The 25879-nt window shown below is 36.6% G+C and overlaps 1 protein-coding gene across 3 annotated transcripts in view; it reads left to right on the forward strand.

Moving 5' to 3' along the window:
* The window catches only part of DPYD (dihydropyrimidine dehydrogenase), a 943583-nt gene that overhangs the window by 626110 nt on the left and 291594 nt on the right, over positions 1 to 25879 (forward strand). For all 3 annotated transcript variants that reach the window (XM_037826568.1, XM_037826567.1, XM_037826569.1), the window contains 2 exons: positions 5043 to 5111; positions 13209 to 13292. In XM_037826568.1, the coding sequence (XP_037682496.1) occupies positions 5043 to 5111; positions 13209 to 13292 (153 nt within the window). The remainder of the gene's footprint in view (positions 1 to 5042; positions 5112 to 13208; positions 13293 to 25879) is intronic.

A 25879-nucleotide genomic window follows, 5' to 3' on the forward strand; every position in this document is an offset into this window, starting at 1 on the left:
GATCCTTAGCAACCTATAGGGCAAATAATGATTTTAACCAACCCCAGCACAATCGATATATATTTGCAGCAAAAGCAGTTTTATCAAAATTAAAATTGCCATTTAGAAAAGAGGAGCCATGTTAGCTGCTAGCTAAGACCATATATCATATCTTGCTGTCAGTGCCAGTAAGCCTTACTTCTCTGGCAGGGGATTTCTGGCAGCTCATCTGCCTGGCTAGATACTGCCCACCCAGAGGATTTTCCTTATTCCCCCATGGGACCTTGAAAAGGGCATTGGAGAGGAGGATGCATGTGCTGTTGCTGAACCATTTAGCAGCCCCTTTACATTTGTATGGAAAAGTGAATTTGGGGATTATTTTGCTTTGTTTGGAAGGATTTTTGCAGTGAAATTCCCTAAAACCTAAGTCTATTGTTTTTCTGTTTCACTAAGGCAGAACCCCATGAGCTAGTAACTAATGCCTAAAATCTTTTTCAGTCTTGGTCTTTGGATCTGACCTTGCTCATGTAGTTTTAGCTATAAGCCTTGAGGCTCTGCTCAGTACCTAAATCCTTAGATTAGCAATTTTTGGTTTTGACCTCTGCCTTGAGGCAACTGAAGACAATAGGATAATATGTCATCTACCTTCAGGCTTCATTCTGGTTGATTTTCTTTTCAAAAGAGGTTTTTATTATCTTTTTTTTCAGGCAAGGGGTACCCATCAAGAGTTAGAAGATCCAGTGTCTAGTGTTCCCTGTGCTCTTAGGTATTCTTTCCCAGTCTGTTCTCTAATGAGAAAATGGGACAGAAATTCAGTATTATAATTCAGTGAAGAATACTGATCCTGGTGATTCTGGATCATTTGGCAAGGACATTGTCCTAGTTTGCTAATGCTGCCAGAATGCAAAACACCAGAAATGGATTGGCTTTTATAAAACGGGGTTTATTTGGTTACACAGTTACAGTCTTAAGGCCATAAAGTGTCCATCAACAAAGGGTACCTTCACTGGAGGATGGCCAATGGTGTCCAGAAAATCTCTGTTAGCTGGGAAGGCACATGGCTTGCGACTGCTCCAAAGTTCTGGTTTCAAAATGGCTTTCTCCCAGGACATTCCTCTCTAGGCTGCAGTTCCTCAAAAATGTCACTCTTAGTTGCTCTTGGGGTGTTTGTCCTCTCTTAGCTTCTCCAGAGCAAGAGTCTGCTTTCAACAGCCGTCTTCAAACTGTCTCTCATCTGCAGCTACTCTCTCAGCTTCTGTGCATTCTTCAAAGTGTCCCTCTGGGCTGTAGCACCTCTGCAAAATGTCACTCACAGCTGCACTGAGTTCCTTCTGTTATGTCAGCTCATTTATATGGCTCCACTGATCAACTTAGACCCACCCCAAGGAGCAACACCTCCATGGAAATTATCCAATCAGAGTCACCACCCACAGCTGGGTGGGGCACATTTCAAAGAAGCACTCAAAGAATTACAGTCTAATCAACACTGGTAACATCTGCCCATACAAGATTACATCAAAGATGATGGCATTTGGGGGACACAATATATTCAAACTGGCACAGGCATAAAGGTGTATTTTACCCAAACTGCATAATTACACTGGTGACCCTTTTCTGCTTGCAAATTGGCAAGCTTGGAATGCAGCTTTTCACTCTCTTCAGAAAAGGGCAAGGACCATTCTTACATTTTTCTTCCAAATTTTCAAAAGCTGCAGCTTCAGTGGATACATGGATTGAATCCTAAACTCAAAAAACAAGAACCAGGCATTCTTAATTTTCCTCCTCTATTTATCATCTATTTTTACTTTCCTCTCTTTTTCATTCTCTCAGGAAGAAGTTTCTGTCCTCTTTGCTATTGTTTACAATTCCAATCATTGATCCTTTCCCCACCATGAGGTAATTTGTCCCACACAGACTTCTCTGAAGGTGCTGTTTCTCCTGGCTTCTGTAATTCTGATCATTGTTCTACCTTTGGCTTACTAACGTTCTGTGATTTTTCTGTCACTCAGATTCAGACTCTCAGATCTTCTTAATTGCTCCCTCTAGTTGATGAGCTCTGAGTATTTTAACATCTGACCTCCCTTTTCCATCACCAAGACTAACACCGAGTCAGCCTGATCATTCTTCACTCAAGTTCATGTAATAATTATTGCCAGCAGTTTTCACCAATTGATTATTTTTTCCTTCTCCAACTCTTGGTATTCATTCCTGCTTAATTAATATTCTTTAGACACTACGGAACTGATAAAGCACTCCTCTATTCCTAAACCTCTGCTCATTCACTTATTCACTCATTCAGTCATTCATTCAGTTCTTACTATGTGTCAAGCACCTTGCTAGTTTATTGTAGGTAAAATGGAGAACAATGCAAAAGAGACCCCACTCCCATGGAGATTGTAGTCTATAAGGAGAGAAAAAATTAACTCAACATTAAAGACAGGTGTTTCTCCCTGATTTTCAGTATTCTCCCTAATACAATAATAACTTACTTTCTGTCCTTCTCTCAATACTATTTCTTTTCCCTTCAACTCCAGCAAAACTTTTCTATTTGTCATTTCCTAAGCATGCCAAAATTGCCCAATGGCTACAGCACCCTGTATGTATGTCCAGTCTTGGGTCGAATACGTTTAGAGGCCTAGAGTGTAGAGTGTAAAGTGCCCTGGAATGCATCTAGGACAATGCCTGGGACATAGTAAATGTTTAACAAATATCTGTCAAAAGGATGGAAAGTGGGTCTGGAGTCAATGCCAGAAAGGTGAGAGATGAGAGACAAGAAAAGGGGTGTGCGTGTTTGAATCTATTATGTCCCTCACAAAAGCCAAGTTCTTTAATGCAATCTTATGGAGGCAGACTTATTAGTCTTTTGATTAGTTTGTTTCCATGAAGATGTGACCCACCTAACTCTGGGTGAGACCTTTTAATTAGGTCAATTCCAGGGAAGTATGACTCCGCCCATTCAGGGTATGTCTTAATCAGATCACTGGAGTCCTTTTAGAGCCCACACAGTCCAAGAAGCTTGGAGATGTAGAAAGGAGGACATTTGGAGATGCTAAGCTAAGAGATAAAGCCCAGAGTTTACCCCGGAGAAGCTAAGAGATGACCCCCATATGTTTAGAGAGAAACATTCTGGGAGAACAAGCACGGATGCACAGGAGCTGAGAGAAGCTGAGAGAGACAGAAGTCCAGAAACATTTTGGAGAAAGCCATTTTGAAACCAGAATCTGGGAGCAAAGGACCAGCAGATGCCAGTCATGTACCCTCCCAGGTGGCATAGGTGTTCCAGACTCCATCAGCCTTTCTTTAGTGAGGTGCCTTAATTTGGACATTTTCATGGCCTTAGAACTGCTAATTTTTAACCTAATAAATTCCCTTTATAAAAGCCAATCCATTTCTGGTATTTTGCATAACAGCAGCTCTAGCAAACCGGAACAAGGGGCCTGAGTGTTAGTTCTCAGTGACTGTGCTCTTTCTCTTCTACAAACCCTCAAAGTCACCATGTATTAAGATCATATTTGATCTATTCATTTTCCATAGATGTTAAGCTCTGTAAGAATAAGGACTTCGTCTTACCTTTCCCTAGAAATAGAAGTTATCCAGGTAAGACAAAAACACAAGAGTTTGTCAAGGACCACAAAGAATGACCTTGTAACATTGTTTATTTGGATGGATATAAAACTTTAAAATTCAATTTTATTATTACCTTTGAAAGATGATATACACAGTCCATTTTACCTTCTTTCCCAGAAGCAGAAATTTTGACTGATGATAATTAGTTACAACCCTGAGGTTGCAGTTTTAACTTTTTTTGTTGTTTGATATTTGCCTTAAAATATATCCTTAACACTGTAGTTTAGTGGCATGTTTTATTTTAGGAATATAACTGGATTTATTGTTGAATGCCTCTTTTCGCATTCATCTGACTTTCACAACATATCTTTGTTGTGTTTTTTTCCCCTAGACATAAATAAAAAGCTATGTGTAGTAAGAATGCAGGGCTTTGAGTGAACTCTACCACTAGACTGTGACTTTAGGCATATCACAAACTCTATGTGCCTCAAACTCAAAGTCTATACATGGCAATAAGAAAAAATAATTACTGACATGTTTTGAGTACTTACTTTGGGCCAGCAAAACACAGTATTTGAAAATACACTTCTTGAGTCAAATTACATCAGTCTGAGTCCTGGCTCTGCTTCTTATTAGCTATGTGAGGTTTACATTTCAGTGCCTCTGTGTAAAATGGGGAGAATAACATTAGCATGATTAAATGAGTTATTAAACTAAAAACCCTTAAAACAGTACCTAGCATGTGATAAAAGCTATATAAATCTTAGGAATTTCTATTATGAGTTTTCTAAATAAGTAGTGTTTTTATCCACATTTTATCAGTGAAGAAACTAAGTACTTTGGCAGGGTCCCACAGTAAGTGGTAAAGTCAAGGTTCTGTATGAGACATTCTGGCTTCAGTACTAGTAACCAGTACTACAACTAGTAACTACAACATAACCTCCATTGTAGGGTTACCATTAGACTGTAGTTGAATAATTGAAGGTTAATAAAATGTTATAACTTTAGTTCACAAGGAAAATATTATTATTCATACTATAATAAGTTATAATTGACAGAGACACTAATTTATTTCCTTTCCATAGTTTGAAACCTTTTGGCTACACCAATAATTATATTAACAAACATTTCTTTGGTACCATGATAATTTAAAAAGCCTCTTGCACTTACACAAATGTATGTATCTAACTACAGCTTTTTGAGGATGACTCATTTTAGAAATGAGAAAACTGAAAATCAGAGAAGTTAAGTAACTTGTTCAAATATTCAAAGGTAGTAAATGAGAACTGTCTCTAACTTAAGTCTGAAACCTTAAATCTCATCCTCTTTTTCACTGTAATATTCTGCTCTTTTCTAATAATTTATCTTTCAACAGACTGAAAACTATTTTTGTAATATAGTTTGCCATTTATGAATGTATGTATGTATGTATGTAAATATTAGTATACTTTTTTTTTTTTTTAACAGCATAACTATTTGTATTTTCTTTTTTAAAGATTGTGATTGCTAGCATCATGTGCAGTTACAACAAAAATGACTGGATGGAGCTCTCCAAAAAGGCTGAGGTATATATTTACTTTATTTCTTCTTTCCTGTTTTTATTAGTTTTAAATAAAGAGCTGCCATGAAAAATAATACAGTAGAAGTAAATTGAATTGAAACAATGGTAACTTAAGTCATTTCTATTATAATTTGCTTACTCTGTGTTTTCATTAAAATGATGGAAATGTAAATTTAAAAAGAATCTAGTCTGTAAAAGTGGTCCCTGGGATTTCACACTACCTGAAAATACTTTATTCTCTGAATCCATATACTCTTTATTTGCATATTAAGCAAACTGTATATTATGATGGATGCCATGATAAAATTTAATTCTTCCTTTGAGATTCTAACTTGATCTTACCTTGCCTTTAGGCAAGCTAGTCTGACAGTTAGAGAAGAAATTTTGAATATAAAATTCTTGAATATTTAAAATATAAAAGGTTCATTTAATACTATTCTAGCTTGAATACAGACATGCATGAAATGGTAAAACAAAATGCTCCTGAATGGAACATTAGTCAGCAGGTTTTCTATAATATAAACTGAATCTTGCACAAATGCAAACAGCTAACCTGATGACTCAAATTTGTATTTCAAATTAAAAAAAAAAAAAAAGCATACTTAAAACTGTACACTTATGTCCATCATATTGTCACGGAAAATACTCTAGACCACCTTAGCTGGAGCTTTGTCAAAAGGTCTTAGAAATATTGGAGACTAAATCTAATAAGGCTTTTGAACTAATTGATTGTACATTATAAAATATCATAAAGCTTTCCATAGTGTTCAAAAACGTTTACTGTACATTTTGTTTGGATATAAAAGCTTGGGAAAAATTACTTCTGGGACTTAGGAGGGGGTGAAATTAAATATGATCAGTAATTGGCTTTGTGATCTTCAGTACTGGGGCCATTTTATGCAAGTATGTACCTAATTGACCATGAAATCTTCCATAAAGCCTGAGTTTAGCATGAGTTTTGTCAATTTTAAGCTGACTATGATGAATGTCTTTATCATGCTGCTTGCTTCTCTTTTTGGAAGAATAAAATATTTTTAAAAATTATTTTCTACAGCAATGGGCATTAAGTTTTAAATGAGTGAATGTAGTTTTTAAAAGTCAAAGCATTTAATTATAAAATAATAGCCAATTTATAGATATTTTTCGCAGTCCATATGTATTTCTTTAATTGCAGTTTAATTAATATAATATTCTGAGTAAACTATAGCAAAAATAAAGGAAGGGAGGGAGAAAAGGAAGGAAGGCAGGAAGGAAGGAAGGAAGGAAGGAAAGAAGGAAAAAAGAAAAAAAATATGCCTTCCCTGCAGTCAAAACAGTCTATTAAATCTCTCCACAGGAGAGCAATCTACATATCAAGAAGGTCAATCTAGATGATGTCAATTTAAAAAAAAAAAAAAAAAACCTCTATAAACTTAACATCTGGAATAGCCAAGGGGATATCACCTGAAGGAAATATCCCCAGGCTTTCACATCCCCCTGGAGGGCAATGTTTGGCAGCATGATTTCATCAAGACTTGCTGTGGTAGACACCCAATAACTCTAAGAGTCAGTATTTGGTTTTATTTATGCACTCTTACTTCAAAACAGATTTAAAAAGATTTCCTTATAATGGAAGGGTCACATGAAAACAAATAAGACAAAATCATATTCAAGACAGTTACTATTCCATTTAAAATGTGCCTGTCTTTGGGGGAGGTGATAACAGGATCCCAGAGATACCGCATCAGTGACTAGCAGGCTAATGTTTTTAAGGTCAGCAAAGGACTTGATGTGATGATGTATGTACTTCAGCTTCATTAAGTTCTCTCTCTATAATAAATTAATTTTGTGGACTATGTAATAAGGAATGGAGGAAACCTGTCATCAGCTATTTACTCTCATGTCAGAAAACAGAAATAATACATATATAATAATAAAACAGATCCCATTGTATAAGTTCAAAAGAAAAAAAAAAGACTGAAAAGCTCTGCGTCAGAATGAAAACTTCTTCAAGGAGGGGTCATTATTGTTTGTTTCACCAGAGAATACCGTGTTATTTCACTATTTTGAGTAAAGTTTTTAAAGACCATGTGGGTGGTTAAAACATATAATAATAATAAAAGAAGAACCCAGATATATTTTATTTAGTTATATTGAGATATATTCACATACCCTACAATCATCCACAGTGTACAATCAATTGTTCACAGTACCATCATCTAATAGTATGTTCATCACCACAATTTCTAAACATTTTCACTGCTCCAAAAAAAGATAAAAATAAGAATAAAAATAAAAGTATGAAAGAACACCCAAAACATTTCATCCCCCCCCATCCCACTCTATTTTTCATTTAATTTTTGTCCCTGTTTTTCTACTCATCTGTCCATGCATTGGATAAAGGGAATGTGAACCACAAGGTTTTCACAATCACACAGTCACACCATGCAAGCTATACAGTTACACAATCGTTTTTAAGAATTAAGGTTATTACTGGGTTGCAGTTTGACAGTTTCAGGTATTTCGTTCAGCTATTCCAATACACTAAAGACTAAAAAGGATATCTATATAATACATAAGAATACCCTCCAGAGTGACCTCTGGACTTCATTTGAACTCTTAGCCACTGAAACTTTATTTTGTTTTATTTTGCTCCCCCCTCTTGGTCAAGAAGATTTTCTCAATCCCATGATGCTAGGTCCAGGCTCATCCCCAGAAGTCATGTCCCACTTTGCCAGGGAGATTTATACTCCTGGGAGTCATGTCCCATGTGGTGGGTGGGTAGGGCAGTGAATTCACCTGCCGAGTGGGCTTAGAGAGAGAGAGAGAGGGCCACATCTGAGCAATAACGAGTTTCTCTGGGGGAGACTCTGAGGCACAATTATAAGTAGGCTTAGCCTTTCCTTTCCGGTAGCAAGCTTCCTAAGGGGAAGCCCCAAGACTGAGGGCTCGGCCTACCAAATTGGTAGTCCTTAAATGCTTACAAGAACATCAGTAACACCCAGGTGGGCAAGTTTAATATTGCCACATTTTTCTCTGGTTCCTCAGAGAGCCCTGCAAATACATATTTGTTCTCTACCCAAATCACTTTGGGATGTATAAGGATTTCACACTAATCTGTACAAACCTACCAGATCTCACTTCCTATTCAAAGGATCCCAGATATATTCTTAAAATATAGTAAGTTCAACTAAATGATGTTTGTAAAAGTTAATGTATGCCTAGTGTCTTCTTTATCATACACATACTCTTAAGAGAACTTTATTTTCTCCTGGAAATAGAACCCTGCTGAACCAAAACATCCCTACCACTCTAACTTTAGAATGCACGTGCTTGTAATGGCTTCTCTTACCCATTCCTCTAACTGGTTTGAATTTGCCATATTTTTTGAGCACCACAAAAGAAGGAGCAGCCTCTGGGAAGGTTATCACAGCTTGGTTTCAAATCAGTTACATTGTTAGGCTCTGCTCAATTTTCTTTGTCCAGATATCTGAGCACAGGATCTTCTATTTTTGTGGTACATAGACAACCTCCAATTCCATGCAAAGGAACATATATGAAGCACCTACTATGAGCAAAGTCCCTCTGCAGACAAAACAAAGATGCATAAGACATAGCTTCTGCTATGTGTATGTGTTCACTTTAATTATGCTATCAGATATATACCAAATTGAGCCATTGCTAAAGGCTCACAATAGTAGGCCTTAAATAGATATCGAACTCATTTCTTTCTTAACATGAGTTAGCCTGGAGCCTGAGCCAAAGCTATTTGAAAATGGTTTGTTGAAGGATACAATTCTAGGGCAGTAAGAGTGAGGGGAATAGAGAGGAGAGGCAGGGAAGAAGGAAAAGTGTGGTGCATCACCGTGGCCACAGCTTCACAAGGAAATTGAGCCAATTACTCAGTCACATGGGACATGGAGTACCATACAGAATCACCCTGCCTCACAGCAGACTGGAGGAGAGAGAATGGATGAAGAGTATATCTTCTAGACCATAATAACTGGTTGGATGAGACAAGGAAGACCCAGTGGAGAAGCACAGATATCAAAACCAGGTGGCCACAACTATTCTTAGCAGAGTCAAAATGAACCTCTTAGAAGTAGGTTTCCATCATTTTTTACCATGTCTAGTTTAGCAGTATGTTGTGAAATTAAATAGGGGTTGGTGTTAAGAAATCTCAAACAGTCTAGGGTAAAAAGCACACAGAGGCACATTATAGAAATATGTAGGACCTGGTGGGTGGAAGATCCTGATCAATAAAGATAAGCAGGAGAGAATGCAATCAAGGGAGGTGGACACCGTCGGTTATTTGACACATTGGCCAACTTTGTGCCTGGCATTTATCTTTCTGAACTCTACCTCAGAGTGGTTTAAGATCTCAGAGAAATTATGCCTGACATTTTGGATTGTGCTACGTAGACGGTTACCATCAGAGGTCATGTACTCTTTTAATAAAAGAAATTAAGAGAAAATCCAAGAATTTTACCTCTCCTGCCACGGGGAACCACTCCTTACCCCACTTGGGCTCTGATGCCCCTGTGGCTGTCACCACCACCATGGAAGACTTCCTGCCTCTTTGGGGCCAGACCACCTCCTCTGCACAGATCGCCTCGCTCTACTCAGGCTCTGACAACCCACTTTGGGCCCCCATGGCTCCCTCAAATCCTCATAGACACCTACCTTGCTTTGACTTTAGGGCTACATTGGTCAAGAAGGGCAGGGAAGGGGAGGAGAGGGAAGGGGAAGGGAGGGGAAGGGAGGAGAAGGGAGGGGAGGGTGAGATAGGAAAAGAGGAGTAGAGCAAGAAGAATTTTGTCTCCTTATTTTGTGTACATTTTGTGCATGGGTTTGTAGCTTTTCTACCCTAGTTTCTCTGAGAGGTTTGATAAACTGAATCAAAGAGTTTTAGAAACTACACTGCTAGCCCTACTTAAAGAATTCCTTAGGATAGTTTTCTTTTCTTTCTTTTTTTATCCCCCTGAAGAACAGATAATGGTATATTTCAAAGTTCATTACTGTGAGAAACAAGCACTATTCCTGAAAGGAATAAACGCTCACCCGATTGTGGAGGAAAAAAAGAATTTATTCACGATCTTGCAAGAACGGGCACCCAACCAAGATGTGGGTGGTTGGCACCCAGAAAATAGATCCAGCAGTATTTATTCCCTACCCCCAACTGCAAGTCCCTCCCGTTTCTCCAGTGGCTGGCTACTCCAGAGGTTACATTCTATTCCACAAAGATAACTAGCCCGGCAAATTTGAAACATGCAGCCTGCCCAAACTGGAAACATTTGAAAAAAAGTCTCCTGTGCAAACTTGAAACATTTGAACAAGTCTCCACCCCTCTTTCCTTTGTTCTTTAACTGCAGAGGCCTCTGAGCTAGTTTGGTAACAACTTACGAAGCTATTTTAGGAACCTCTACCCCCCCCCCCCACCTTGCAAGGACAGTAGGCGGATAAACAGGAGGACGGGCCACAGATTATAGCTTGGCTTCTTGTCCCTCTGCCATTCCCCTGAGCTGCCCCTACCCTGTGTGAAAGCTAAACTTAAATCTAATTCTCACAATTCCTTAAGCACTTAAACTATAAAGTGTGTTACCTTAAACCCTTTTCAGATCAAGGAAAGGGGAAGGCAAGTTGGAAGTACTTGTTGCGTAGATGGATGGAAAGATAGCTAGCTAGATCAGACAGTAATCGTAATTACTTGCACTTATATAGTGTTTACTATATTCCAGGTATAGTTCTAAGTCATTTATGTGTATTAAATTTATTTAGACCTTGTAACAACAACCCTATGGGTTGGTACCATTGTTTCTCACTTTTTTAGAGATGAGGAAACTGAGGCAAAAAGTAGGTGACAAAAAAAAGTGTCTAGGTTCACACAGCCAGTATATGGTAAATGTGGGCTTCAGTCTGGCTCTAGAGTCCATGCTATTAATGTGTACACTCTACTTCATATAAATAAGTGGATGATAAATAGATAATGTAAAAAATTACAAACAGCGATATTTCTTCTTTCACTGCCCTAATTATTCTACTTTATTTTATAATCATTTAGACGAGGTAGAAAAAGCTTTGGGCTAAGTGACTAAACTAAAAAGCTTGTGACTAACGGAGTCAGAATGCATGCCCAGTTTAAGTTAATTTAACATTTCATGCTAATTCAGCAATTAAGACTTTTTGAATGGTTAGAGTTGCTTGGAAATGGAATTAACTGCCTTTCAAGGTGGTGTGCCTCCTGTGACAGGAATATTCAAGCAGATGCCAGATAAATGTTCCCTATCTCTTGGTGAGCATGATTGTCTCCATTTTTAAAGCCTATGTGCTCATTTCAAAGACCTTTCCTGGCTTGTCCTTGTTGGTGGGTGAGTGTTTGTACATGTGCATGATCTTGGGGAAATTGTTAATAATTAGTTACTAAAAAGACTTTATATTGGATGGGTGGTTTTAAAAGATATTAATTTTTAGTGTTAAGCATTTGCATTTTTGTAATTTGTATGTATATTTGTAATGTAAAGACATATACAAGTGCAATAAAGCTTATCTAATACAAAATGTTGTTCAATCGATTTGCTATTAATGGCTGCATTTCAGCTAAGTAAAGAAACCTAAAGGGAATACTTAAAGTAACCAAGAAATAATAAGGCAAGTGCCGTATTGTACATAGTTGTAGTATACAATCCTTTAATGCAGCTCGTTAGTCCCACACAATATGGTGTTGAGATAGGTCAAATTGCCTACAGTTTCCACTTGAAGAGATAGACACAAAGAAGGTTAACTGATAGGCCAAAGCATCCTAAATTCCTTAGCAGATTTTGTTTTAGAACTCAGGAGTTCAGCAGGCCATGCTTTGTCCATGCTCACTACCAAACCAGCAGGAAAAAAGAGGCATGATTTATGGTAATTTTTAAATAAAATGAAGCATTTAAAAATTGAATTAAGGAAGAAAAAACCATAATGAGACCATGTTAGAAAACAGGCTGAATGATCAAATGGACTTTCACAAGTGTGCAGAAGATAAAGTAAAATGACAAATGAAAAAAGATGGGTAAGTTAAGAAGGAAAAAATATTGAACAGTTAGGAAGAAAAGAGAGGCCTTGAGGAAACAGCTGTCTACATTACGTATAAGTCTAAATATAAAAGACATATTTAGAGAATAGTGTACATTTTTTAAAGCTTTTGTATGATGTGATAGGCATGTTATAATCCTATGGAAACTGAATTATGCTCATAGTTGGCCTTACTTTTTTGAAACAATGTGCATTGGAGAAATTCTAGCAGTTAGATAAAAGAACATAGAATTTGAATGGTGTAGTTTATCCCCTATTCATCAAATTACTATATTAAATTATATAAAATGTTTTGTTTTTTCTCTACATTTTTCATGGAATTTCTCCCCCCAAATTCTAAGATTATCCAAATATTCTAAGAGTACGTAGAATGAACTAAATGCTGTATAGGAAGCATTTGTGTACTAATGAATTAATGAGTTAACTAAAAAGAATTCTTATTTAATTATTAAGTAAGCCTAAACTAACTGTACTTCATGTTTTCTTAGCATAGACTGTTTTAAAATATTATAAAATTGATTAGCAGTTAATAACATTTAAAATTTGCCCCATTTATTCCAGCTAACCTACTCCATTTTTCTTCTCACTTCTACTCCCAGTACCAATTATTCAGAATTAGTAAGATTTGGTACTATAAACATAGAAACTGTCTAGAGCAAAATAAATGTGTTAAACAGGCCGGAGTTAAAATCCCTGCTCTATCACTTATTAACTGGGCTTGTCATTTAACCTTCCTATATTTCAGTTTCCTTATCTGTAAAATCAGCATCATAGTAATATGAGGATCATGAGAATTAAGAGATAAAAAACATAAAGCCCGTAACAGCAGTGAATGGCACCTTTTAAGCACTTAATACACGTTAGAAATCATTGTTGTTACTGTTATACACACCTGCATTTGAGAGAGTCAGAACACACCTTGCAAGAAAGCTGTGATGCAGAAAACAGCATCTGTAAAATTTGACCTGTGTGAGCTTTGTTTTCAATGGTGAAAGTGTATGGCTATACAAATAAACCTTTTCCTTTCCTTTCCTTTCATGTCTTAAAGTCTTCTGGAGCAGATGCCCTGGAGTTAAATTTATCGTGTCCACATGGCATGGGAGAAAGAGGAATGGGCCTGGCCTGCGGGCAGGTAAGGACCTTGGCAGCTGCCACTGTGTGTATCTGTGAGACATAACAGGCCCTGGCACGGATGGTTACTATACCTTAGGCAAGGAGATTGTGGATGGATGACTGGCTTGAGACTTCCAGGTCTGCATTGTTTAAATATTTAGTGCTTAAAAAGTGGAAAATGAGGAAAGCTGAAATTATAGCAACTGTTTAGTTTTATTGAGGAAAATATCACATTATGTGCTTGACAGGAAGTAATATCATAACAAATAGTTTTTAAAAGCGCTGAAGCAGAATTAGCTGATTTCAAATGCAATGTTCTTTATTCATTCCTATGCTGATCCAGTTTCCCTAGAGCAATATAGTGTACAAAATGCATTGTTCATAGTGATTTTGTAGTAAATGGGGCACAGCACAAATTGCATTTTACATTTTTGCAGCATATGATCATTATTCCCTAACTGGGTTTGGGGAGTTGCAAAAAGACTTTGATGCTATTTTTATTTTTGGATACAATAAATGGAACCTTCATGCTAAAATAATTTTAAAAACCTAATGAATAAAATGTAAAAAAAAACATGTTAATATGTAGAAAATACTGGATCTTTATGTAACTAGATACAGTATTGTATGTTAAGTAGCAATGTAAAAGCTTAATGCTAAAACGGTAACTGCCTTGCATCTAATTTAGCTTTTAAGCCAAGAGGAAAAGAGTATGAATTAAATAATATGAAATGTAATTTAAGGCAGATTCCCTGATCCTGGAAAGTTTACTTGTGTCTCCTCACCTAGCACAGGGCCTTGCACATAGTAGGTGCCTCAAATATTCTTTCTCTAACATGGCAATTATCATCTTAGAGTAATTCTTAAATAATTACCCAAGATCTAGCCTTAGAGGAAAAACTCATCTAAATAAATATTCCCTTTAGGCTCAAAATTAATCTAGATAAGGCCAATAACAGAACTTTAACAAGATGAGACAGATTACAAAGATAGTATTTGAATCATAATACGATTGGGTGGGTTACATCTCCATAGGTCTGCACCCACAAGAATGGATTAAAAGAACATCATCTTTTCTGGAGTACATAACAGCTTCAAACCAGCACAGATACCAAATGCTAAAATTTTGCAGTCAGAGTTATTAAAATTTCTAAACCTCTTGGAAAACATATATTCCAAAAACCATAACATCTTGGGCTGAAGGAAACTTAGGAACATTTCTATTTCACTTATTAGTTTTAATTGTTAAAACTGAAACCAATTCTTCCTATCACCCAAGTTTAGAAATGTTCTTTTGAATTATATTCTCTTATAAATAATAAAATTGTACAATCAAATGAATAAATCATTTCTGCTCCAGTATTTTAAAAGCCATCACTCTACTTCAGGACACATGAATGCTCAATATTTTAAATTAAGAGAAGTGTTCCAGTTTGCTAATGCTGCCATTTTGCAAAACACCAGAAATTGATTGGCTTTTATAAAGGGGGTTTATTTGGTTTCAAAGTTACAGTCTTAAGGCCATAAAGTGTCCAAAGTAAGACATCAGTGACAGGGTACCTTCACTGAAGGATGGCTGATGGCATCCAAAAACCTCTGTTACCTGTGAAGGCATGTGGCTGGTGTTTGCTTACTCCCAGGTTGTGTTTCAAAATGGTGTTCTCCAAAATGTCAGTGTCAGTTTCCAACAGCCGTCTTCAAAACATGTCTCTCAGCTGCAGCACTGTCTGGGCCTGCCTGGCTCTGTTTAAAGTACTCCAGTAAATCAATCAAGACCTACCCTGAAAGGGCAGGGTCACACCTGCATGGAAATAATCTAATCAAAGGTACTAACCACAGTTGGGTGGGTAATATCTCCATGGAACCATCCAATCAATAGGTCACACCCTAATCAAAAAGATTACTCAGTCTGCCCCACAAGATTGCATCAAAGAACAAGACTTTTTCTGGGGGACATAATATATCCAAACTAGCACAGGAAAGAAGAATATTAGTGCATTTTAAAAATGTTTTACTGTAATCGTGACTTGGATAGTCACTTTTTCCTCAACTTCCTGCTTTCCTTTTCCTACCTCTTGTTCTCATCATTGCTTCCTCACTTCCTAAAGTTCAAAGTCCTGAACTTTTGTGAGTTGGTGGGATGAAGAATCTGAACTCAGTACTGGGGGAACTGAAGGGCCATTCCAGTTTCTCTTCCCAATCTCAATGTGATCTTACATTCATTTGTTGATAGCTCCTTCTGTGCAAGGCACAGAGCTGTGTGCATTGTCAGAGCCTGATAAGTATTTGCTTCATGAATGAAGCAAACTGTACATTAGACCCATAGCTAGAGTACTTACCAATCAGAGATACTTGTACTTCCCTATTTCTGGTGTTTTAGAAACAATACTAAGATGCCTTTGTACCTAAGTGATTTTGTTTGTGTGAAATCAGCAGAAAATATTTATTTATTTATTTGTTTATAAAAGAACTTGATCTCTTTGTAAATGTTTCCATTAGTGGCTAAAAACTAAAATTTATGAACAGGTGAAGACTATAACCCCTATGCTACAACATAAAAGCATCAGGTTTGTTTATGAAATTTATGGAAATAAAGCAAACTTCAAGCTGGCTTTAGGAATTTAAATTGTTTATTTCCTGCTAAGTGAAACTTCACATAAAATCTTAAACACTTAAAGCTTGATAGGTGTTTAAAGGCACTCTGGTGTCATTCTGTCTTCTTTCTACCAACCATACATGTCAACTTGATCAAACCACTTATTCTCTTGAAGCATCAGTTTCCATCTCAAACGGGATTTGAACTAGATGATCTCTTAATCTCCTTCTAGCTTTAATATTTTGTGAATCTTAACATTATAGGTAAAAGACTAATATGTTAATTTAAACCACCTTTTACCAGTATTGATAAAGAAAAAACAACTAAAGAAATAAAAAAATGCATACTCTTCTGCTTCTTTAAAAAACATTTGAACATTTTCCCTTGCCTGCATAAGAGACAGTGCTTTGCTTACATTATTCCTAATTGTCTTTACATCAACATGTTCTGCTCCCTTTTAGGTATAATTTACTTTATTTGATGAATGAATAAGTAGCTTTTGTTCCAGTAAGAAATTGACTTCTTTAATAGACATCTTATACTTAACCATGGCTAAAATAAAACATTTGGTTTTTCATGCACCATACATGCTCTTCAATTAAATTCTGCCATTTTAGTTAACCTTGAGCGCAAGCAAAGGGGAAAATATGCTCCAGTTTTGGTTGTGCTCACTCCAAAGGGTATTATTGCAACACTTAAAAAAATATTCTTCTTCCTTAACCTCACAAAAACCTTCTAACTTTCTGAAGTAGTTATAGTTTTTATCCTATCTAATAGAGTTTTAAAAAGCTGCGGCCCCCAAGGAGTTGCTTATTAGGAGCAGAATGTTCAACTAGAGTTAACTTAAATATTTGGAAATGGGCAGAGGTGATGGTAGCATGTTGTGAGAATAACAGTGCTGAATGGTATGTGAATGTGGTGGAAAGGGTAAGCTCAGAGTCACTTATGTCACAAGAAGGAAAGCTGGAGGTTAAAAGATGGGAATATATGAAACAGTGAATTTGTGGTGGGCAGTGTCCATGATTAACTATACAAATATTAGCAATCTCTTTCGTGAACCAGAACAAATGTTTGACACTATAACTAGAAGTTAATAATAGAGGGGCTTATAGGGAAAAATATATACCTATTGCAAACTGTATACTACTATTAGTAGTATTTTAACTTTCTTTCATCAACAATAACAAATGTACTATACCAATACTATGAGTCAATAATGGAGGGAGGTTGGTTAGGGGTATGGGAGGATTGGAGTTTCCCATTTTTGTCTTTATTTCTTTTCTGGAGTAATGAAAATGTTCTAAAAATTGAAAAAAAATAATTGTGTTGATGGATGCACAGCTGTATGATGGTACAGTGCACAATTGATTGTGCACTTTGGATCTCTGGATAGTTGTATGGTATGTGAACAATCTCACTTAAAAAACATGCAGAAAAAAAAAAAGCTGAGGTCCCCAGATGTTCCAGGTCACAAAATTGGTCTGTGAAGGCTTGCACGCTAATCACCATGTTAGCCTAAATACAGAGATGGCACCCAGGACAGTTCCTAGCAAATAAAGTTAAATTTTATTATTATTATCTAAAATTAAGTTCAGGGTTAGGTCATCTTTAAAGTCCTTTGTAGTTATAAATTCTCATTTTTCTAAACATATAAAAACACAAGCTAAACCTGAGCCCATTTGGATGCTCTGTCTCCTGGGAATAAAGGAGCTTCTCTGATGTCTTACTATTCAAATTTAAAGTTGTTTAAATGCAATCTACATAATCTCATTTCCTGTAACAGCATATTACTTTATAATCATAACTGAACTATAATAAATTCTATAAAATCCAACTAAAATAGCACCTCTTTGAGGTCTTCCCCATTCTTAAATGCAAAGTGATGTTATGCCATTTAGTAAATTACCTTTTTTTGTCATTTTATAATTGTATTGAAATTTTTTACTTCCATCCTATAGAAACTTCTAAACCAGATGCAGAGCACAGCTGAATATACCACAAATAGGTTTTTGTTGTTGTTTTATTTTGTTCTTTAGCACACAGTGTTGTTCTCTTTTTTTTAATTTGAAATTATTATCAATATTATTACTAATTTCTTGCTTCTCTTGAAATAATGGGAAGATATGGCCCCACTTGGCCTGCATTCTAGCATGGTAGTAAGAAGCTACAGCATAATAAACTCCTTATTAACAGTGTAAGGAGCCAGTAAATATTTGGGAGTAAGTTCTCAAACATGGATTTGATCAGAATGTGTCTTTCTTCTGGGTTCCTGACTTTGAAGAGTCCCTGAGATGCCTCTTCAACCAGCAGTAGCTTTATTTCTTAGACTCTCTATTAGCTACCAAAAGAAAAATAGTTGGCAATATAGAAGGAGGGGTGAGATATAGGATAAGATTCCTTGCCTTCTTTTTGGTTGTATTTTATCTTCCACATAGCGAGAAAGCAGGGCAAGGGACAGCACACTCCAAAGAGCTTCTCAGTATTAGTCATATAATCCTCTTGAAATGATTTTTTATGAACATCAGAAAACATTGTTTTTTGTTTTTAACTTTCTCTTATTTTTCACACAAGCTATTTACTCTTTGCCTTGAATCAGTGAGGTGGCATAATGTAGTGTAAACTTTGAGAACACAGAGGAGCCTTAAAGGTTTTCTAATTCAACCTCCTTATTTCCAAAGGAGAACTGGAGACTCAAAAGGTGCCTAACTAACCTTAGCCTCAGATAACCAAAGTCACTAACCAGCAAGGCCCATAGTTTTATTGCCCTTATCATTGACTCCCCATCTTGTGCTCTGTCCAGTATTTCCTATAAAACAATTGGGTTTATCCAAACCCCTAGTCAAACTGAATAAATGAGTACAAAGTTGTGTACTCCTGACTTTCTACCTACGTGCATGCTGTTATTCCCTCTGCCTGGAATTCATGGCTTCTCCACTGAAATTTCCCAAATAGAAATCATCTGTCTAATTTTATTTCAGATGACATCTAATTCATAAACTGGATATATCTTATCAATCAACCAAATTTTCCATCAAAAAGAAAGAAGGATATATGTGAAAGTGTTTAAATGCGGAAACTAGAAGAATACTCTTGTTTGAATCTGTGGTGACCTAGAGATTGAATCACAGTCAAAGAATATAGATCATTTTATCTTACAGCTCTAAGACGGTACAAAAAGATGTTACCTGGTCCCTCTGGGACTCCCATTGTTCAGTGGTTTAGATGCCTTTATTATAGATGAGATTGCTAAGGAGTGCACAGCTATTTCAGTAAAGATTCCTTTTGAGGACAATTTACAAAAAGACAAGATAGTTGGAGAGAAGACTGCTCATCTATTCACAGGCAGCTCTGCACCTGGGAGAAAGATGGTAAGGCCACCGTTATTAACTGCTGTATATTGTTAGCACACAGTGCCTGCCACTCTTGATTTACATATATCCTCTGCATAGAATTGCTAAGTATCAGCATGTTCAATTCAAACAATCTTAACATTAGTTTGTCATCAGAACTACATATGCAGTCCTGCTTTCTTGATGATTGAGCTAAACAAGAATAAAAGGATTTGAAGGTACAAATCATCATGTAACAGGAGGCAGAAGCAATCCAACAAACCCCCAGGATTATGGCAAGCCAGCATCAGAACCCTACAGACTTCGAGCAGAAAGCATTCTCCCCATCACCTTGATTTTGGATTTCTAGTCTCTGGAACCAGCTGACAAAGATGACAACATAAAATACTCTAGGGTGCCATTCTTCCAAAGAATCTTTGAACAACTAGCAAAAACTGGTAGAGCCATTTTCCTCAAAACTCCAGAAAACATGGACCTTCTGGAGAAGATGGTGGAATAGGGAGCTCCAGGACTCAGTCCTTCCACCAGAACAAATATTAAACAGGCAAGAACTGTCTGAAACAACTATTTTGAAACTCCAGAGGCTAGAAGAACATGGTGCAGCATCTAGGGAGGAGACATAGGAAGAAACTGATAAATTATGGTAAAGAATGGTAAATTGCTGTCTCCACACGGTAGCTACTAGCACCCACCTCCAACTCTTGTAACAGCCCTCCATGGGGTCCAGTACCTAGCTAGCTGTTGGTGACAGAAAGGGATGTAAAAATGCTCTTTGTGAACAGGGGTGAACACAGCTGATAACTAATCATGGCTTTTAATTAGTGCATTCTTATCACTGGTTCCCAGCTCTGAGGGCAGCTATTTTTTCAACACTCCTCTGAGGGCAGAGGGAGTGGAGATTTAAAGATACAGTGCTTTCTCAGGACTGCAGGGGACAGTTAGCTGAAGGACTGAATTTTCTGAGAAGGCCAGGAAAGCTCAAGTTTTGGGAGCCATCAGAGTAGCTTTTGGTGCCATTCCTGAGCCCCTTCATAGGGCACTTTGGAGAGGGTCTGTGCCACTTTCAAGGGTCAAGGCCTGACTTGGCTGGGAAAGACTGACTTGGGAAATTCCTCCACCAAGAGACCTTCCACCCAGAATATGGCCTCCTTGCAAAAGTAGTGTGAGACAATGAAAGGAAAGTAAAAATGATAAAGGCAAACAGTCTGGGACAAAGAACTGCCTGGTTCCAATACCCTGGAGAGGGAGGGTTGTCCTCTGGGAAACAGAGTGGACAACCAAACTCCTGTATCAGGGGAATTGTTTTCCAAAACCAATAAAAGACTGAGACAAGACAGAGGCCTCGGAAGACAAGGAAAACCATGCACACTGCATTTGCCTTGGGAGAGCTAAACTTCAGGAAAATCTCTTGTCTTACCACCAGCTGATTACCAGACCAAGAAACAGATATCCCAGAGAGTAAATCCTAGAGTTATCATTTTAAAATATTGAAATGTACAGTGTACAACAAAAGAGTACAAGACAAACAAAAAATAGGAAATGATGGCCCATCCAAAGGAAGAGGATAAAAATATAGAAAACATCAACAAAGAAGATGAGAAAGTGGACCTACTGAAATAAAGCATTTAAAACAATGGTCTTGAAAATGCTCAAGAAAATGAAGGAAAGTAAAGGGAAAGAACTAAAGAATATCAGAAAACAGTGAATGAACGATATGAGAGTCTAAGAAAAGAGACATTTAAAAAGGAACCAAAATTAACTATTGGAGTTGAAGACTAAATAACTGAAATGCAAAATGCCCAGGAGTGTTTCAAAAGCATATTGGAGCTGTAAGAGGAAAGAATCAGTGGACCTGAATAAAAGGACACTTGAAATGAGTCAGGCTGAGGAGCAGAAAGAAAAAAGAAATATTAAAATTGAAAATAGCCTAAAATAGCTATGGGAAACCATGAAGCACACTGGTATAGGCATTATGGGAGTCCTATAAGGGGAAGAAAGAGGGAAAGGGGCAGAAGGAATAGTCAAGGAAATAATGACAGAGAACTTCCCAACCTTAGCAACAGACATGGCTATGCACATCCGTGAAGCTCAGATAACACCAAACAGGATAAGCATGAAGAAAAATACATGCCAATATATATGAATTACACTATTGAATGCAAAGAACAAGGAGATAGTTCTGGAAGCTTCAAGAGAAAAGCAACCTGTTATGTAAAAGGGAACCCAAATTAGATTGAGAACCAATTTTTCATCAGAAACCATGGAGACAAGAAGGCAGTGGGTTGAAATACTTAAAGTGCTAAAAGGAAACAACTGTCAACCAAGAAGTTATACCTGGCAAGACTTTATTTCAAAAGTGAGGGGGAAATTAAGACATTCTCAGATAAACAAAAGCTGAGGGAGCTCATCACCACTAGACCCACCCTATGATGCTAAAAGGAGTTCTTCAGAATGAAATGAAAGGACTCTAGACAGTGGATCAAAGCAGCATAAAGAAGTAAAGACCTGCTGTATTGTCTCATCATATTGTTTAATATGTAGCTGTACTTCTTACTTCCTATAGGTGCTACAATGAAAATGCATAAATGTACAATGTACAAAGATATAAGTGGTAACAAGTACAAAAATAATGGTAGTGGGACAGACAGATGTAGGAAAAGTATATGTGTATGCTAATGAAGTTAATTTGGTATAAAAGCATATATAATTGTTATACATTTAAGATGTTAAATTTTATCCCCAGGGTAACCACAAGGAAAAGATGAAAAATATATCCAGATAGAAATGAGAGAGTACCCAGCATGGTACAACAAAAAACAAATAAATATAAAAGTAGACTTTAACAGAAATGAAAGGACAAAAAAGTTATAAGACTTACAAGGCAAGACAGAAAATGGTAGAAGAAAATCCTGTATTATCAGTAATGACTTTAAATGTAAATGGATTAAACTTGCCACTCAAAAGACAGAGATTGACGGAATGGATAAAAAAAGTATAAACCAACCATATACTGTCTGCAAGAGACTCAGCTTCAAGTCAAAGATACAAGTAGGTCAAGGGAGAAAGGATGGGAAAAAATATATACCATGCAAGTAGTAACCAAAAGAGAGCTGGGGTGACTATACTACTATGGAATAAAATAGACTAAGTCAAAAACAGTAACAAAGGACAAAGATGTCCATTATATATTGATAAAAGGGACAATTCAACAGGGAGATGTAACAATTATAAATATATATGCACCTAAAATATAAGAACCAAATACTGACAGATTTGAAGGGAGAAATTGACAGTTTAACATTAATAGTAGGAGATTTTAACACACCACCCTCAATAATGGATAGAACTTCTAGTCAGAAGATCAATATAAGGAAGTACAGGAATTGAATGATGCACTAAACCAATTAGACCTGACAGACATATATAGAACACTGCATCCAAGGAAAACAGAATACACATTCTTCTGGAACATTCTCCAGGATAGACCAAATGTTGGGTCACAAAATAAGTTTCAATAAATTCAAAAATATTGAAATCATACAATGTATATTCTCCAACCAGAACAGAATGAACCTTGAAATCAATAACAGATGGAGAAAGGGATAATTCACAAATATATGAAAATTAAACAACATGGAGTTAAACAATCAGTGGGTTAAAGAGGAAATCAGAAGTGAAATTAGGCCTTATCTTGAGGTGAATGGACATGAAAATTCAACATACCAAATCTTATGGGAGTGAGCAAAGTCCTGAGAGGAAAATTTATGGCTCTAAATGATTATATTAAAATAGAAGAAATATTTCAAATCATAGACCTAACTTCAAAACTGGAAGACATAGTTCATGGCAACTTTATTTGCAATTACCAAAAGATGGAAGCAACCCAAGTGTCCATCAACAGATAAATGGTTACCTAAAATATGGTATGTACATACAACGGAACATTATTCAGCTGTAAAAAGGAATGAAGTCCTGATACATGCAACAGTGTGGATGAACCTTGAAGACATGTTGAGTGAAATAAGCCAGACACAAAAGGACTATATGGTAATATTGTATGATCTCACTGATTAGAAACAATTAGAATAAGCAAACTCATAGAGTCAGAATCTCAAATATAATTTAGCAGGGGATGGGGTTGGGATAGGGAATGGGAAGTTAAGGCTTAAAATGTATAGGGTTCCTATTTGTAACTATGGAAATGTTTTGGTAATGGATGATGGTGATGGTAGCACAACGTTGTGAATGCAATTAACAATACCGAAATAAATATCTGTATATGATTAAGAGGGGAAATGCTAGATTTTATATATGGTAACAGAGAAAAATTTTTAAGAAATCCATGGAACTACACTACACAGAGAACCCTGAGTTAAACTATCAACTGTCATTAATAGTACATTTATAAAAATGTGCTATCATCAATTTTAACAAATATTTCACACCAATGCACTCTTTTGGTTTTTGGATGGTATTCTGGTTTGCTAATGCTGCTGTTATGCAGAATACCAGAAATGGATTGGCTTTTATAAAGGGGCGTCATTTGGTTACAAAGTTACAGTATTAAGGCCATAAAGTGTCCAAGGTAAAGCATCAATAGGGTACCTTCACTGGAGAAAGGTCATTGGCATCCAGAAAGCCTCTGTTAGCTGGGAAGGAACGTGGCTGGTATCTGCTTGCTCCCAGGTTGAATTTCAAAATGGTATTCCCCAAAATGTCAGTGTCAGCTTTCAACAGCTGTCTTCAAAATGTCTGTCTCTAAGTTGCAGCTCTCTCCAAAATGTCACTCTCAATTGCTCTAGCAAAATGTCACTCTCAGCTGCTCTGAGGTCCTTCTGTTATGAGCTATTTTATAGAACTCCAGTAATTAAATCAAGACCCACCCTGAATGGGCAGGGTCCACACCTCCATGGAAATTATCCAATCAGACCTTTTACTCACAGGTGATTGAGTCACATCTCCATGGAAACACTCAATCAAAGGATTCCAAACCTAATCTACACTGAAACATCTGCCCCCACAAGATTGCATCAAAGAACATGGCATTTTGGGGGACATAATACATCTAAACTGGCACATATGGTATATGGGAATCCTGTATTTTATGCATGATTATCCTACAAACCTACACCTCCTCTAATTAAAAACAAAAAACAAAAAAACCACAAATCTTAAAAAAAAAAAGAAAAATTCCACGAAACAGTTAAAAAGTTGCAATAACTGTGAGTGATAAATCAAGAAAATCAAGCTTGAAAAACAGTATGAGAAGCTTCTGGTGCACTTAATGGTGCCTTCCTAAACCCTCCCTAATGCATGTGGAGCCTGCTGTCCCTTTGTGGGTCCCTGTCCTTGTTCTGGAGAGAGCGGAGTTAACCCCTTTGTGCTTGTATTTTAGTGACAGTCTCTTAGATGGCGGAATGAAAGAGTGAACTAGGAAATTGTTCTCTCTTGCTGTCACAGAACTTGTTCTGCACACAGAAGCAGCTTGTAGAGAATTAAACAGTGGGAGAATCAATTAAGTCTAAGTTGTCTGGGGCTAAGTATTATTGTCTTTACCACACAATTGAGCACCTGGGGGTGGGTGGAATTCTACCTCATTAGGGTATAGGGGACATTCGTATTCCTGTAAACAGAGCAATTCCTCAGGCTACGAAGACTCAGGCTCTGAAAAGACAAAGAGAACCTGAGAACCCAGCACTTCATATTTGCCTTGGGCTGATCTTCCTCATAGGATGGCTAATTTTGAAGGAGTGCACCAACCAACAAAATTCAATTTGCAAGAATGAGAAAGGTATTTTTTTGTGTTGGATTGTTTTTATAGCTCCTTGAATTTGAGGAAATTACTGTTATATCACTAGGTGGATACAAAGTTAAGGACAGAGAGTAAATCCCACAGTTAACACATTAAAATTTTAAAATGTACAATTTGTAACAAAAGTTGCCAAGACAAAGAAAGAAACAGGAAATGATGGTCTATCCAAAGCAGCAAGATAAAAATTCAGAGCTATCAGTGAAGAAGGCCAGACTTGAGACATACTGGACAAAGACTTAAAAAACAATCCTCAATATTCTCCAGGATATAAAGGAAGACACAGAGAAAGAACTAAAGGATTTCAGGAAAATGATGAATAAACCATATGAGAACCTCAAAGAGAAATTTTAAAAAGGAACCAAGCAGAAATACTCAAATCAAAAACTATAACTGAAATGAAGTATCACTTAAAAGGTTTCCACAGCAGAGTATAGCTGTTCTATGTAATAGAGGTTCTGAAATGAAAATACATAAAAAGTAATGACAAATCTATGGTTTTGGACATAAAATGTATAAAAATATAATTTGTAAAAAGTGCAACAAAAGGTGGGGGACAGAGGAGTATAAGATCAGTGCTTATGTATGCTATTGAAGTACCAAACAAAACTGATTTTTATGTATTTAGTATGTTTAATTTAAGTACCACAGTAATCACAAAGAATATATTTGAAAAAGTATACACAGAAGGAAATGAGAAGAGATTCAAAATGGTACACCACAAAAAAAAAATCAAATAAATATGAAAGTAGGCAGTAACAGAAGAATTAACAGGCAAAAAAAAAAAAAAAAAAAAAGATACAGGACTTCGAAAGATCAAATAGCAAAATGGCAAAAGTCCTGCAGTATCA

The sequence above is a fragment of the Choloepus didactylus genome, chromosome 2 (assembly GCF_015220235.1).
Source record: "Choloepus didactylus isolate mChoDid1 chromosome 2, mChoDid1.pri, whole genome shotgun sequence".
Lineage (NCBI taxonomy): Eukaryota > Metazoa > Chordata > Mammalia > Pilosa > Megalonychidae > Choloepus > Choloepus didactylus.